A 14,230-nucleotide genomic window follows, 5' to 3' on the forward strand; every position below is an offset into this window, starting at 1 on the left:
TTGTAGCTTGTTTGGATGAAATTAGGCTGTTTATAAATGAAAAAGGGCAGGAATATCCACAGCTCACTTATATGGCCTGGCTTAACAAACTCATGCTTTAAAAAAAAAACAGACTTTACACTATACTTCAATGTACCGAACACAAAAAAGTGTAGGGAAAACAGCAGAAAGGATGTTTTGTGATATCAAAACATTTGGAGGAAAACTGCAGATTTTTGAAAGAGACCTCGAAAGTGGGCAGCTGAAATACTTTCCAAAACTAAAAATGCATTTAGAAAATTCTACATGTGCAGATAATTTTACAAGCCATCAGGAAATCTACATGGAATTTTCTAGCATTGCAGTAGTTGCAAAGGAGAATCTCAGCAACAGATTTTTACAGTTCTGTAAGATGAAGACAACCATGTGTTTTCTTTTTTTTAAAGCAAAACATTTATTGGTGCATTTTTGATACACATAACGATAGCATTCATGGAGGGAATTTATACCTGTACATGATATATCTCTCTCTTCTTTTTCCCCCATTCCCCCTCCCTTAAACCCCTCTTCCCCTCCTTATATGCAAAAGCTTTGTTTCCATTTTTCCTTATATTTTCTTTTTTTCTTGTCCCTTCTATCCTTCCCCCTCCCCCTCTTGTTCCTCTTCTTATTTCAACATTTTCTTCTCATTTCCCAATGTCTATTATACATTCTGTTCTTTAAACCCTATGTTTTCTTACTTGTCCAGATAAAGCTAAATTTGAAGAACTTGATCTTTTCTGCTTACACTGGTTAGATTTTGGAATTGGGAAATTGAGCTATTGAAATTTCAAGAAAGCTCTATCTGGAAAAATAAATTATCTGACCCATGTGCAACACTTGAGAAGACAGAGTGTGAAGGGGTGACAAAGGACATCACAGTCAGTAGTTCTGAAAGTGAAATCCTTAAAGTGTGGAATTATCTGCCAAATAATTTTAAGTCAATGAAAGCACTTGGCATTGCTTTTCTTGGATCATGTTATGCTTGTGAGCAGCTGTTTTCAGCTTTGAATTACATCAAATATGATACAAGAAACAGACTAACAGATGACCTGAGTGCTGCATGTGTTGCTGTCAAACTAATGAAGTGTGAGGCAAAGTTTGACAAATTATCAGCATGCATACAACAGCAGAGATCACATTAATTGTGCAAAAGCAAGTCGAGTGCACGTTTACCTTTCAATAAAAAGTTACTTGTATCACTAAAGCTCTGTTAGTGTGTTTTTCTTTTAAGACAGAAGTTGTTAATGTCTGAGATTTCCTTTCTTCTTCTTCTTTTTTTTTGTACCGGGGGTCAAACTCGGGACCTTGCGCTTGCAAGTCAGGCAGCGGCACCACTAAACTAAATCCCCAGCCTGTTTGAGTTGTTTTTTTATAAACTAAAACCTCAGTGTTCAGGTTTAATTGCAGTGTTGGCACTTGGTGATAAATAAGTGGGTTTTGTGTTGTCCTTGGGGACTCAGTCTCTAGTTTGCCATCACTGCCATAGAGTGTTTTACCCAACAAGAACAGAATACTTAGCGGCACATGAAACTTTCTCCAAGATAGGCCACATACTAGCCGGTAAAGCATGCTTAAGTGAATGCAAAACAATAGAAAAGATCCTATGCATATTATCAGAAAATACATCAATGAAACTAGAACTCATTGACAGAATAAACCACAGAAATTATGCAAATGCATGGAAATTAAATAATACACTCAAATAATCAACGAGTCATAGAAGAAATCAAAGAAGAAATAAGATGGTTCTTAGAATTAAATGATAATGCCAGTACAAACTTCCAAAATGTATGAGATACAATGAAAGCAGTCCTAAGAGGGAAGTTCATAGCTGTGAGTGCCCACATCAGAAAAACAGAATGAGCCTAAATAAGTAACCCATTGATGCTCCTCCAGGTCCCAGAAAAATAAGAATAATCCAGCCAGGTGTGGTGGCGCACCCCTGTAATCCCAGCACTGGGGAGGCTGAGGAAGGAGGATCACTCTGAGTTTGAAATCAGCCTGGGATACATGGTGAGTTCCAGGTCAGTCTCAACTACATAGTGAGACCCTGTCTCAAAAACAAAAAAAAATCCAAATCCAAAGTTAATACAAAGAAGGAAATTATAAAGATCAGAGCAGAAATCAATGGAATGGAGGCCAAAGAAAAATACAAAAAATTAATAAATTGAAGAGCTGAGCCTTCAAAAGAATCACAAAATGGACAAACCCTTTGGCAATCTTACCAAAAGAAAGAAAGAAAAGGTCCAAATAAATGCAATTAGAAATGAAAAAGTTGAAATCATAAGTGACACTGCTGAAATCCAGAAGATTATTAGCAACTATTTTACAAATCTATATGCCTATAAATTGAAAAATTCAGGAGAAATGGACAGATTCCTAGATAAGTATGAATTGCCAAAACTAAACCAAGAAGATATAAAAAACCTTGAATAGTCCAATAACAGGAAGTGAAACTGAAGCAGTAATAAAAACTTATCAACTAGCAAAAGTACAGTCCTGATGGGTTCACTGCTGAATTGTGTAACAACATCAAGTAAGATCTAATGCCAATATCCCCCAAATTCTTAATTTGTTGGGAAACAGGGTCTCACTATGTAGTTTTGGCTAGCCTTGAACTTACTATATAGCCCAGGCTGGCCTCAGTTTCCGGAGTGCTGGGATTGCAAGCATGCACCACCACACCTGGCTTTCCTCAAACTCTTTAATGAAATCAAAAGGGAAGGAGGATTCCCACAGTCATTCCTGGGATCTAGCATTATCCCAATTCCAAAACCAGACAAAGATCCAACCAAAAAGGAGAACTACTGGCCAATCTCTTTAATGAACATAGATGCAAAAATTCTCAACAAGATACTAACAAACATAATATAACAAATTATTAACGAGATCATGCACCATAAGTGAGTTGCCTTCATCCCATAAGTGCAAGGATGGTTTAAAATACACAACTTAACAAATATAAAACATCACATAAACAGAAGCAAGGACAAAAATCACGATCATCTCAACAGTTACAAAAAAAGCCTTTGACAAAATCAAACATCCATTTATGACAAAAACCCTGAGAAAACAGGTATAGAAGGATCTTACCTCAACTTGACAGACCTTCTAATAACAGAAATAAAATCCATCTAAAATCAGTAATAACACAAGTATTTTCACTGTCACACTCCTCTTCAATACTGTGTTCAAAATATTAGCCAGAGAAATCAGGTAAGGGAAATAAATAAAAAGGACATGTATAGAAAAAGAAAGAACTTGAATTATCATTACTTGCAGATGACATGATCCTTTACATAGATAACCCCAAATTTAGTAGTGTAGCAATTCAGAAAACAATACTTTTCACAATAGCAACAAGAAAAAAGGAAATACTTAGGAATTAACCTAACCAAGGAAGTGAAAGATCTCTATAAGGAAAAATATAGTACTCTGAAAAAGTAGATCAAAGAGAACATAAGAAAATGGAAAGATAGCCAGCCCATTTTCCTGGATAGGTAGAAGCAACATAGTCAAAACAAACAAAATTCCAAAATAGATATACATATTTAATGCAATTCCAATCAAAATACCAACAGAAGTCCTCACAGAACTAGAGAAAACTATCTTAAAATTCATATGGAACCAGAAGAGACCCGGAATAGCAAAAGCAATTCTGGATTACAAGAGCAAAACAGAAGGCATCACAAGGCTAGATTTGAAGTTATATTCCAAAGATACAGTGATAAAAGCAGCATGGCTCTGATATAAAAAAACAGACACAAGAATCAATGGAACAGAATCGAAGATGCAGGAATAACCCCAGGCACATTCAGCTACTTGATCTTTGACAAAGGAGCCAAAAACGTACACTGGAGAAAAGATAGCCTCTTTAATTAATAGTTCCGGGAAAATTGGCTCTCTACATGCAGAACACTGAATCTAGATCCCATGTATCTCACCCTATACTAAACTAAAAGTGGATGAAAGTCCTAAATGTTAAAACAGAAACACTCCACTGGAAGATAAAATACATAAAACTGTGGAAGACATGGGCATAGGGAAGGTTCTGAACAGAATCCCAAATGACACAAGAAATAGTACAAAGAATCAACAAATGGGATCATAATACCAACAAAATATCACACAGCATAGTATAGCACAGAAACAGAAATAACCAACAGAGAGAGGAAACAACCTACAGAGTGAAAAAGTTTCTTCCAGTTATTCCTCAGACAGAAGACTAAAACCTAGAATATATAAATAACTGAAAAAATGAGACCCCCCTCAAAATAAAAGACCTAGTTTAAAAAGTGGACATCTGAAATGAATAGACATTTAAATAAGAAATACAAATGGTCAATAAATGAAAAGTATGCAACATCACTGGCCTTCAGAGAGATGCAGATTACTACAACATTGGAAATCCATCTCATTCCACATTGAATGGCTATCATCAAGAAATCAAATAATGAATGCTCATGAGGCTGCAGGGAGAAAGAAGCCCTTCTACATTATTGGTGGAAGTGTAAGCGGATGCACCCACTATGGAAATTAGTATGGAGATTCTTCAAAAACCTAAAACTAGAAATTCCAATTGACCTAGGTATTCCCCCTGGTATTCTTCCTGGAAGAATTGAAGGCATTACATAACAGTTATGTGTGCATACTTACGTTTATAGCAGTACAATTCATCTTGGACACAGCCTACATGTCCATGAACAGATGAACGGATGAAAAATTTGTTGTAATTACACACAATGGAAATATACTTTGTCAGAAAGGATAAATTTGAGTGGTTTGTAGGAAAATTAATGCGCCAGGAGACAAAAATGTTAATTGAAATAAATCAGACCTGCAAGGTTAAACACTACATGGTTTCTTTTATATGAGAAACCCAAAATATAAATAGACACTAAAGTAAGAGGTAGTAGAAGTAGGGAGATAGACTTTGTTCAAATGGGAAGGGGACCAAGAGTGGAGGTAGACAGGAGTGATGAAAAGGAAAGGGGATGAAAGAACAAAATTGAGATCTTTTATGTATATGTACCAACTCCCCACAAGGAAAGTAATCAGTATGTAATGCAAACATGTCCTAATAAAAAAATCAAAACTGAAGAAAATAAACTGACATTGATTTGTAACTATTTTTATAGCAAAGCAACCACAGATATAATAATTGTAATTGGTATGAGTTTTTTAAAGAAAAGAAAGCATTTATTGCTTTTCAAGTCATTTTTTAAAGTGGAGGAAGAAAATTTATTGACTTTGTAAACCCATCTGTTTTTTCATTATTATACGGGCTTTTTTTTTTTTTTTTTTTTTTTTTTCGGGGGGGCATATTCAGCGGTTTCTTTTTTTTTTTTTTTTTTTTTTTTGGACCGGGGATCCAATTCAGGTCCTTGCACTTGGGAGACAGGCAGTGGAACCACTGAGCTAAGTCCCCAGCCCACTATCGTATGGGTTTTTAAAAACATAATTTAGATAGGTGTGGTGGTGCATTGCAATGGATATTCTGGGTTTTATGTTTTGTTGTTTTGAGACAAGATCTTACTATGTAGTTCAGGCTGGCCTTCAACTCACTATGTATGTAGTCTGGCTGACCTCAAATTTGCAGCAATCTTCTTTCCTTAGTCTCTTGAGTGCTGGGATTACAGGCATGCACCACCATGCCCGGGTTGCAATGTTTTTTAGTATAGTGAAAAATTGGAAGCAGTTTAGGCATCCAACAATGGGTCAGGTTAAAAAAAGTCATGGTATATGACTACTACAAGAGAACATTAGTAGGGCTGGGGATTTAGTTCAATGGCACAAAGCCTACCTGTCAAGTACAAGGTCCTGAGTTTGAGTCCCAGTATGGGGTGGTGGGGAGAGAAGCGAGAGAACATTAATAATGTAGAAAGTTTATAATATGTTAGAGAAAAGAAAATATACAAAATGTCTACTATTCTATCTTGGCCAGTCATGGTGGTGCACACCTGTAATCTCAGTACATTGGGAGGCTGAGGCCAGAAGATTGAAAAGTTTGAGCCCAGCTTGAGAAACCTAGCAATTTAGTAAGACTCTGTCTCAGACTAAAAAAAATCAATAAAGGGCTAGGGCCAGGGAGGTAGTTCAGCAGCACAGTGCCTGCCTGGCAATTGTGAGGCTCTGAGTTCGATTCCCAGTACCGAAACAAACAAACAAACATAAAATAAAATGAATGAATGAATGAATGGATGGGGATGTATCTTAGTACAAAAGTCCCTGGGTTCAACTTCTAGTACTGCAATCAATCAATCAATATGAGACCGTTAGTGGTACATGCCTTTAATCAGAGCACTCTGGGAGGTTGAAGTAGGACGATCAAGTTTCAGCCCAGCCTGGGGAATTTTAGACTTAGGGAGACCCTGTCTCAAAACAAACCAAAGAACAAAAACACCACGTAATTTAACCTTTTTGTATAGAAGTATCCTTAACAGTTCTATGAAAGGGCTTATTTTTCACGTTAACATTTATTAATTTTAAAATATTTATATCTCATTTGTAACAACTTACCATTTTAATTTTTAGTACATATATTTTTATTTTTTAAAAGATGATACTTATTTGAATGGAGATAAAGCTTTTAGATGTATTCCAAAATATTTATAAAACACTTCATTGTTGAATTCACTTCAAAAAAGGGTGGCTATCTAAAGCACAAATCACATATTTTGTAAATCTGTGAATTTAACTATGATTTTTTTTTTTTGTACCAGGGATCAAATTCAGGACCTTGCGCTTGCGAGGCAGGCGGCGGAAACACTAAGCTAAATCCCCTGCCCTTAACTATGATCTTTAAATGAAATTATTATTCATTTTTGGAAAATCTTAACTTTAGAACAGCAAAGGAAACTACTCCAGAATATTAATAAGAATGCTCTATTGAAAGTACCTATATTGCTAATACATGTTTCCTCATGAAATCTAAAGTTAAATAATTTTGTTGTGGATAGTGTCACACTTCCTTTATGAAGTTCAATAAATCATCTTTGCTGCAAAAAAAAATGTGTATTCTGTTGTCGGGTGCCATGTTCTAACGTAGGTGTTATTTAAGGTATGTTCCTGGGTCCTTTGCCCTAGAATTGGAACCTGCCTGTGTAATAAGTTCCTCACATTTTGCTTGCCCAGGACCCACAGCCTCACATATCCGCTAGGGTTTAACGTCCTTTGATTTAATTACTACAAGTGAGTATGTTGTCATCGATCGCTCTGGTAGATATTTCTATTGTTCTAGTCTTACTGCCAGGTCCGCAGGAAAGCGAATCTGTGTTCTCAGGCGCGGCTTTCGACTCATTCTGCCTGGACCTAGCTGAGGAGGGATTGGTCCGCCTGAGCTTCACGTGGTTTTAGACTGGATGATGGCGGGCGCTGGGGAAGAAGTGCGGGAGCTCTTCAGAGCTGGGATTCGCGGGGTGCTGGAGGCCTGGCCCGCTTTGCAGGTGAGTGAAGCCTTGACGGTATCAGGCTTAGGGCTCGGGCCAAAATAAGTATTGGGTGGGTGAGGCGCATAATGCTTAGCGGGATGGCAAAAGCGGCAGACTCCCGGGCCACCCTAGACCGGTCACCAAACTGATGTGGGCGCGGGCCTGTGTTTGCAGATCGCAGTGGAAAATGGTTTCGGGGGCGCGCACAGCCAGGAGAAGTCCGAGTGGCTGGGAAGTGCAGTGGAAGATTACTTCATCCGCAATGGTAAGTGTGTGTGAGTAGCTGCGATCTGTGTGTTGGGCGTGGAGAGGAAAAGCCCCATTCTGGAGAGATAGCAATTCCTCCTGGGCAATTTCAGTCGGTACCTGAAGGCCAGGTGAGTATAATGCAGGATTTGGAGTCAGAATTCTGGCTTTGAACGCCGTACGGGCTGGGCCACTGAATCATGCTATCGCCTTGGACAAAGCATTTCATTTTCCTGAGATTCAGTTTTCTAGTTCCTAAAATGAATATGAAAGTATTTGTCCCAGCGCTGTTCAGTAGAACGAGTCATAGCATATAACTTAATTGTTGGGCCAGGGGTGTAGCCCAGGGGTAGTGTTTGCCTTAGAATGCTCAAGGCCCTAGGTTCCATCTCCAGCACCACAAAATAACAAAGAAACATTCACTTTTAATAAAAGAAAAGCCAATGAAACTGTTATTCAACTCATATCCAAAATATCTCAATAATGTCATACATATAAAACATTATTGAAATATTTTACTAAAGTGTTTTCAAAAGTCTGTTATTTTACAGTTTTGGCACATCTGATGTTGGCCTAGCCACATTTCATTTGCTCTGCAACCACAGGTGGCTATTTGGGTAATAGCGATCTACACCTTAGGATTGTCTTGAGGTTTATACAGAACAAACAGCCAAGTACTGTAGGAGGCCTGTTGCCATGCTTGCTTTGGCAGCACATGTATTAAAATAGGAGGTCTGTTGCCTACTATGGTTTTTACAAAGTTCTTCATTTTCAAGCCTTGGAGATGACATGTGGCAGAGTTATTTCTTAAAGTTTAATGCCTAGTGAAGGATTCAGACAAGAAAATGAACAGTTAACAACACTGGGTGATAAATGTTCTGATAAAGAGGACCTAAGAGTTTTTCGGGTAATAGCCAAAGGAGAAGGCTTCTCAGGGAAAGGGTGCTGGGGCTGGGTCTCAAGGGATGAAAAAGGAGTTAACTGGGTTTTGGAGGCAGAGAAAGCAACACTCCATGATTTAGTGGGATAAGGAAATAATGTGTTATATTTGGAAAGTGACAGAGGACTCTGTATTGTAAGGTTATGGAGGTAGGGGGTGGAAGAGTGGTAGAGGATGAAGCTGGGGCGGGTAGGGAAACCCTCCTCCCCAAAAATAAGACATGGAAGGCCTTATGTGCCTTTGATTTTATCTTTTAGGCCAGTGTTTGCCAAAATGCATACTATGGAAGATGTGTCCAGTTAGAGGTTCACTAAAGAAAAAGCTTCAGTCAAATTATATACACTCTTTTCTTCAGCTCCAACTTGAGTCACATAACACTCATGAACGTTTTCAAAGCATGAATAAGGATAAGAATCAGTAAAGAGAAACATAATTGCCTTTGTTTCTATGTATTGCTTCCCTTAAAACCCAGCAGAACAGATGTTTCCCAAAGGCAAACTATGAAACACTACAGTAAGTAGTATAGATAAAAATTCATGTGCAGGTTCTAAAGTGAGTAATAGGATGGGATTTGCTGACTAAAAAGTTCAGAAAGTAGTGTAGAGTATGTACTGAAGAGAGAAAGAGTGATGCGAAGGCTGCTTTGGTCTCGAAAATGAGGAAGACTAAAGTAGGGCAATGACACTAACATGGAAAAGGAGGGGTGGATTAAGGCATTACAGAGTGCTTGGCTATAGAGGAGGGAGGAAAAAAGAGGCTAGTTTTTGGCTTGAGTTGCTGGGTGGAATAGGTTCCTTTCATGGACTAGCAGAATCCTGGAGGATGAGATGCAGGTTTGCAGGGTAAGGTGATGAGTCTGACTTTAGGTATAGGGGAGAGGGAGGCTGGGGCCCCTGGGAAACATCTGGGCACACAGGTAGTCTTAGTTGAAGACAGATTAGGTTTGAGTGATAGGGAAAAGCAAGGGGATGGATAAGCTCTTTCAGGAGAGAAAATAGCAGGAAGAGAGGGTGAAGAGCTTTGTAGAAGACTTTCTTGAGTTATTCTCTAATTCAGAAAAGGTAGAAATCATGGGACTACAAGATACCTGAAGCCCAGACAGGAGGGCATGACCTGAGCCACACAATAGAATGTTGGTGTCAAAGTTGTGATGATTTCATTATTGGAAATAACATATCCATTTCTTACCTATCCCATTGGTCTGTGGTCTCCTGTATCAGTGGAGCCACACTTGTGAAGGGTCTTCAAAATGCTTCAAAAACTTCGGCCCTTGAGTGATGGAAATTAACATGGATTAGGGATCTCTCTGTGTCAGGCAGTGTGTTGGATCACTGCTTATAACAGACCTTCTGGAAGCCACTCTTGGCCCCACTTTACAAATGAGAAAACAAGGCCGGAGAGGTATAAGTAGCTTGCTCAAGATCACATAGAGGGGCAGCCAGTTAGAATAGTCTAGATGAAAGAGAGCACTTTCTTGAATAAAAGGATCATTGTTTGGGGTTTTTACTACCAACCAGGTGTGAACCCAAGTAGGTATTGAAGAGTTGTGGGCAGGGGCAATGAACTTGGCTGGTCTTTGACCAAAAGGTCCTGTCTTCTCCTATTCAGCTGACTTGGAGCTAGATGAAATAGAAGACTTCCTCGAGGAGCTGATGACCAATGAGTTTGATACCATTGTGGAGGATGGGAGTCTGCCCCAGGTAGGCTTACCATGGATACAACTGCCATTTCCCTGATTGTTGTCTTTATTCTTCTCAGCTGTCTGTTTTGTATCAAGTCTCTTGGCTGTAACCATTCTTTTGGATTCTACACAAGACCCTTCTAAGACTCCCTGTTGCTAGAAGAAATCTAAATCTTGCCTTCCTTTTATTTCTGTCCATACATCATTCCCATCCAGGCTTGTTCCCCACCCCTTTCCCACTGGCAGTTTGGGCTAGGTAGATTCCACCCCTGCTCTGGTTGACATTGTATCCCCAGATGAAACCACTTTCCCTTTTACATCTTCTGTCTTTCAAAGCCCAGTTCTTGTGCCTTCCTGCTAGGCTGCCCTCCTTCAATGCTTCAGGGCCTCAACAGCCCTTCATATGAAGTTGTTTTGATTGGTGAACTTCTTAGGAAAGAACTCCATACTCATCTGGAAAATTCCAACCCCCTCCCTACTTGTGCTGTAAACACATGCTGGTTGTATAGTAGATTCTATAGAAAATCCAGGTTTGTTGAATGTTTTCTTGGTAGGTGAGTCAGCAGCTACAGACTATGTTCCACCACTTCCAGAAGGGTGATGGGGCTGCTCTGAAGGAGATGGCTTCCCACATCACCCAAAGAAAGTACAAAGTCACAGCCACTGCACTTAAGACAGCCAGAGAGACTGATGAGAATGAAGATGACGCAGACAGTGTGGAAGAGATGGAGGTGAAGGGGATGCCCCTTGGGTGTGGGGATACAAATGTTTTCAGTTTTCTGGGAGAACAGATAGACTCACAGGGAAGTGATGAGGGGTTGTTCTAGGTGGTATTATCTAAAGAATAGGTCATATGGCCAATTCTTGAAAAGTTGGGAGCAGAAACTGGGTCTCCAATGGCCAGTGTATTTAGCACTCTCTTGTATTTCCCCTACAGGTCACATCTACGAATGATGTGGTTGCTGTGCAGCCTGAAACTTCTGATGCAAACTCTCAGACTATTAAGGAAGAGGATATAGTAGAAGATGGCTGGACCATTGTCCGGAGAAAGAAATGAATGGGGCTGGAAATGTTTTGGGCCGTTGTTGGCTAGGTATTCTAAGACTTGTTTTTAGGGGCTTTTTAGAGGGCTGTATACCTCTGGACTGGATACCCTATCCCCATCTCCTCTCCTGTTCTCCTGTTTAGCTCCCTCTAGGAGAGGAAAAGACCTGCAGTCCTTGGTTGTAGGGGTGATAGGACCTGTCTACCATACCCTCTCAGGCCGTCAGTGACCACAGGTTACCTAGTATAGTGCCTTTTGGGTGCAGTCAGTGTGAAGAGAGGGGATGAGTGAGTGTGGTGTGGCTGGAGGAGGAGCTAGACTGCTAGACATTAGGTAGGTGGATTTGTGGAGAGGACCAATACTTGGGCAGTAGGGGCCTGGCTGGTCCAGGAATGGTGAGAAAACATGCAAACGGAAGAGAATATTTGAAGATGTGAACAAAAGTAGCTGTTCCTATCCCACTATCTCTGCCCAGAACTTGAAACCTCCCAGGAATGCTAAAACCTTGACTAGGTGGTAAGGTTGAAAGCGTTGGGCTAGTTTGTTTCCTCCAACCTCTTTCCTCACTCTTTCTCCCATCCCATTTTAGTCAGGGATGAGGCTTACCGTCTTAATAAATAATACTTTCTTGTTTAATCTGTAGCTTGACCTGTATCATGGAATTGGTCTTCTGGGAACTGAGTTTCAGAGTTCAGTGCAGGAGTGATTTCTGGGCCTACCCTAGTAGCCTATAATTTGGACAAACACAGATGGACAAATGGAGCACAGTAGTGCTCTGAAGGTTACTGTAAGCCTGAAATAAATTGTATTTTTAAAAAAACAAAACAAAACAAGAATATCCATTGTCCCCCATTCCCCTGTCCTGCCCAGTGGCCCTGCCATGGGTCTGGACGATAAAATACTGGGTACCCTTGGGGTTGAGTAGAAGCTATAAGCCATGGGAGAGGCAAGAGGGCTTTAGTTACCCCCCCATGTAGAGTCATACATGTGAAGACACTGGCTGAGGAGGCAGGGATGAGTCAGGGCCCCAGGGTCAGTGGCCTTGCTGGCACTTGAATCCAGGTCTTCTGCCTCTGATGCTTTTGGGGGTAATTGGGTAGAAGCAGGATCTGTGGAGTGTTGGGGGATGGGGTTAAAAAAAAACTAATTCAGGTGGGTCTAGCAGTAGCTTCCACCTTCCCTGGGGACAGGATTTTTAAAAAATTAACATCGATGTATGAATATTTTTTAAAAGCCCACGTTTTGTGAAAAGATTAATTAAAAAACCCAAGACCCAGCATTCGGGATTGAAAGTGCCCGTGATGGGAGTTCAAGTATTGATTGAGCTGGGAGGGAGGGGTCTGGAACCCCCTATTGGACATGGGCAACTAGAACATGGGGTTGGGGCTCCAGCCCCCCCTAACCCTCTAGGTCTTATCTCGGGTCTGGGGGGTCTCAAGCGGCTCAGCAGTGGCTCCTGAAGCAGCCACCGTGGCCTCTTCCATCTCCCTGTCCTCAGACAGCGTGGGCCTTGGGCAGAACGTGTCCCCACGGCCTGCCCGGCCAAGCACAGCCATCCAGCGCCGCTGGAGCTCTTCTGTCTCAGGGCTGAAGTACCAGCTTAGGTGGCTCTGGGTGATCTTGAAGACATGCCTTCTGTCAGGTCTCTCCCCTGCCTCAGGAGGCCCCACCTCAAAGCCAATGAGGGGCAGGCTGCGCTGGGCTTTCACATCCTAAGGAAGAGGGACAGAGTTGGGGGTCACCTGAGGGCTGAACTTTCTGCCTAGCTTCTAATGATTTTGAATCTGCTCCCCTCCCTTCCTCTCTGCTCAAGTACATTCCTTGTGTTATTAGGAAAATGAACTGGGGCTAGAATCCAGGCTGGTTCATATACCAACTCATCGCACACCCAAAACCAGCTGGGCCAGTCTCTAATGTTTTCAGATATTTAGGCTACTGCTCCTCCATTCCTATTTTCTTTAAAAATCCAGCTCCCCAAATTCATCTGTTTTTCCCTACATGCCTTGGCATACAGTCAGTCCTTGTCTATCCAGTCTTGTCATACAAGGGTAGTGGTTCTGATTTCCCCTAAGGTAGAGTTAGGCTTTTCTTATCCCCAGAGTCAAGGACTGGAGGGAAATGGGGTAGTCTGGCTTTTCCAGGTGGCCGAAAGGACCCAAAGGAGTAGAATACATACCTGAGGGGCTCCATAGATGTACAGCACCAAGGGTTCATTCTCAGGGACCACGAACCATGCCTTGTGCCATCCTTTCCCACCCTTCTCCATGTAGTGTAGGAAGCTGCAGATGATGCTGTTCTCTGCAGCCACAGAGGCCTGTTTCTATGGCCAGAGACATGGGGGAGGTCAATGTTGAGAGAAGGCCTAGCATAGCTCTTCTTGGCTTAACTAGCATCTTAGTATACGATAGCCTTCCATGTCTCAGATGAAGACAGTGAAATTCAGGTTGCAGAAATGATCTGCCTAGGGTTACCCGATAGAGTTGAGATTCAAAGCTAGGCTTGTCTGCTTGACTTGGGCCATGGCTGCTGCCTCTACAAGTCAGAAAAAGGAGTTACAGATTTCAGCAGGGGCATCCAAGTACCAGCCAGACACCTTCAGTCAGCCTGTTTATTCTTGAGGTCATTCACACATTATCTCACCTTTTTTCATCTTTCATCGTATCCATTGCCTACACTAAGTGAAAGTCAATCTAGCATTGTTTAACAGGGGAGGGCAGGTAGTTAATGCAGTCTGGCTCAGAATTCCAGTTCTAGGTGAAAATGTAAACTTGGAAGGAGAGAACAGGGCTGCTGTGAGGATTAAATGAATTATACCCAAAGCATGTAGAATGGCTTTTGGCACAGAGTAAACTCTCTAAATGTTAAAT

General features: G+C 41.0%; 2 protein-coding genes across 3 annotated transcripts in view; one reads left to right on the forward strand and one right to left on the reverse strand.

Annotated features, from left to right (window-relative positions):
* The first annotated feature begins 7,344 nt into the window (after positions 1–7,344).
* Positions 7,345–12,103, forward strand: Tsr2 (TSR2 ribosome maturation factor). 2 transcript variants are annotated; one of them, XM_033760152.1, is made up of 6 exons: positions 7,345–7,466; positions 7,626–7,716; positions 10,246–10,337; positions 10,873–11,049; positions 11,256–11,411; positions 12,007–12,103. In XM_033760152.1, exons 1-5 carry the CDS (start codon positions 7,383–7,385, stop codon positions 11,373–11,375), a joined length of 564 nt encoding a protein of 187 aa, XP_033616043.1. In that variant the 5' UTR covers positions 7,345–7,382; the 3' UTR covers positions 11,376–11,411; positions 12,007–12,103. The 2 variants fall into 2 exon arrangements, with proteins under 2 accessions (XP_033616043.1, XP_010609038.1); XM_010610736.3 differs by lacking the exon at positions 12,007–12,103 and having other exon boundaries at positions 11,256–11,999.
* Positions 12,104–12,237: 134 nt separating this feature from the next.
* The window catches only part of Fgd1 (FYVE, RhoGEF and PH domain containing 1), a 50,571-nt gene continuing 48,578 nt past the window's right edge, over positions 12,238–14,230 (reverse strand). The window contains exons 17-18 of the mRNA XM_010610737.3: positions 13,540–13,683; positions 12,238–13,075 (exon numbers count right to left, since the gene is read on the reverse strand). Of these exons, the coding sequence (XP_010609039.1) occupies positions 12,770–13,075; positions 13,540–13,683 (450 nt within the window). The 3' untranslated portion in view covers positions 12,238–12,769. The remainder of the gene's footprint in view (positions 13,076–13,539; positions 13,684–14,230) is intronic.

This window comes from Fukomys damarensis, unplaced genomic scaffold, assembly GCF_012274545.1.
Source record: "Fukomys damarensis isolate Sample0158 unplaced genomic scaffold, DMR_v1.0_HiC HiC_scaffold_39, whole genome shotgun sequence".
Classification (NCBI taxonomy): domain Eukaryota; kingdom Metazoa; phylum Chordata; class Mammalia; order Rodentia; family Bathyergidae; genus Fukomys; species Fukomys damarensis.

What these genes read in the sequence shown, in the direction of transcription:
- Tsr2 (XM_033760152.1), top strand. Translation starts at nt 7,383, where the DNA reads ATGATGGCGGGCGCTGGGGAAGAAGTGCGGGAGCTCTTCAGAGCTGGG. An exon ending in AGGCCTGGCCCGCTTTGCAG is followed by an intron (nt 7,467 to 7,625) that starts GTGAGTGAAGCC and finishes CTGTGTTTGCAG; the next exon opens with ATCGCAGTGGAAAATGGTTT. An exon ending in ACAGTGTGGAAGAGATGGAG is followed by an intron (nt 11,050 to 11,255) that starts GTGAAGGGGATG and finishes TTTCCCCTACAG; the next exon opens with GTCACATCTACGAATGATGT.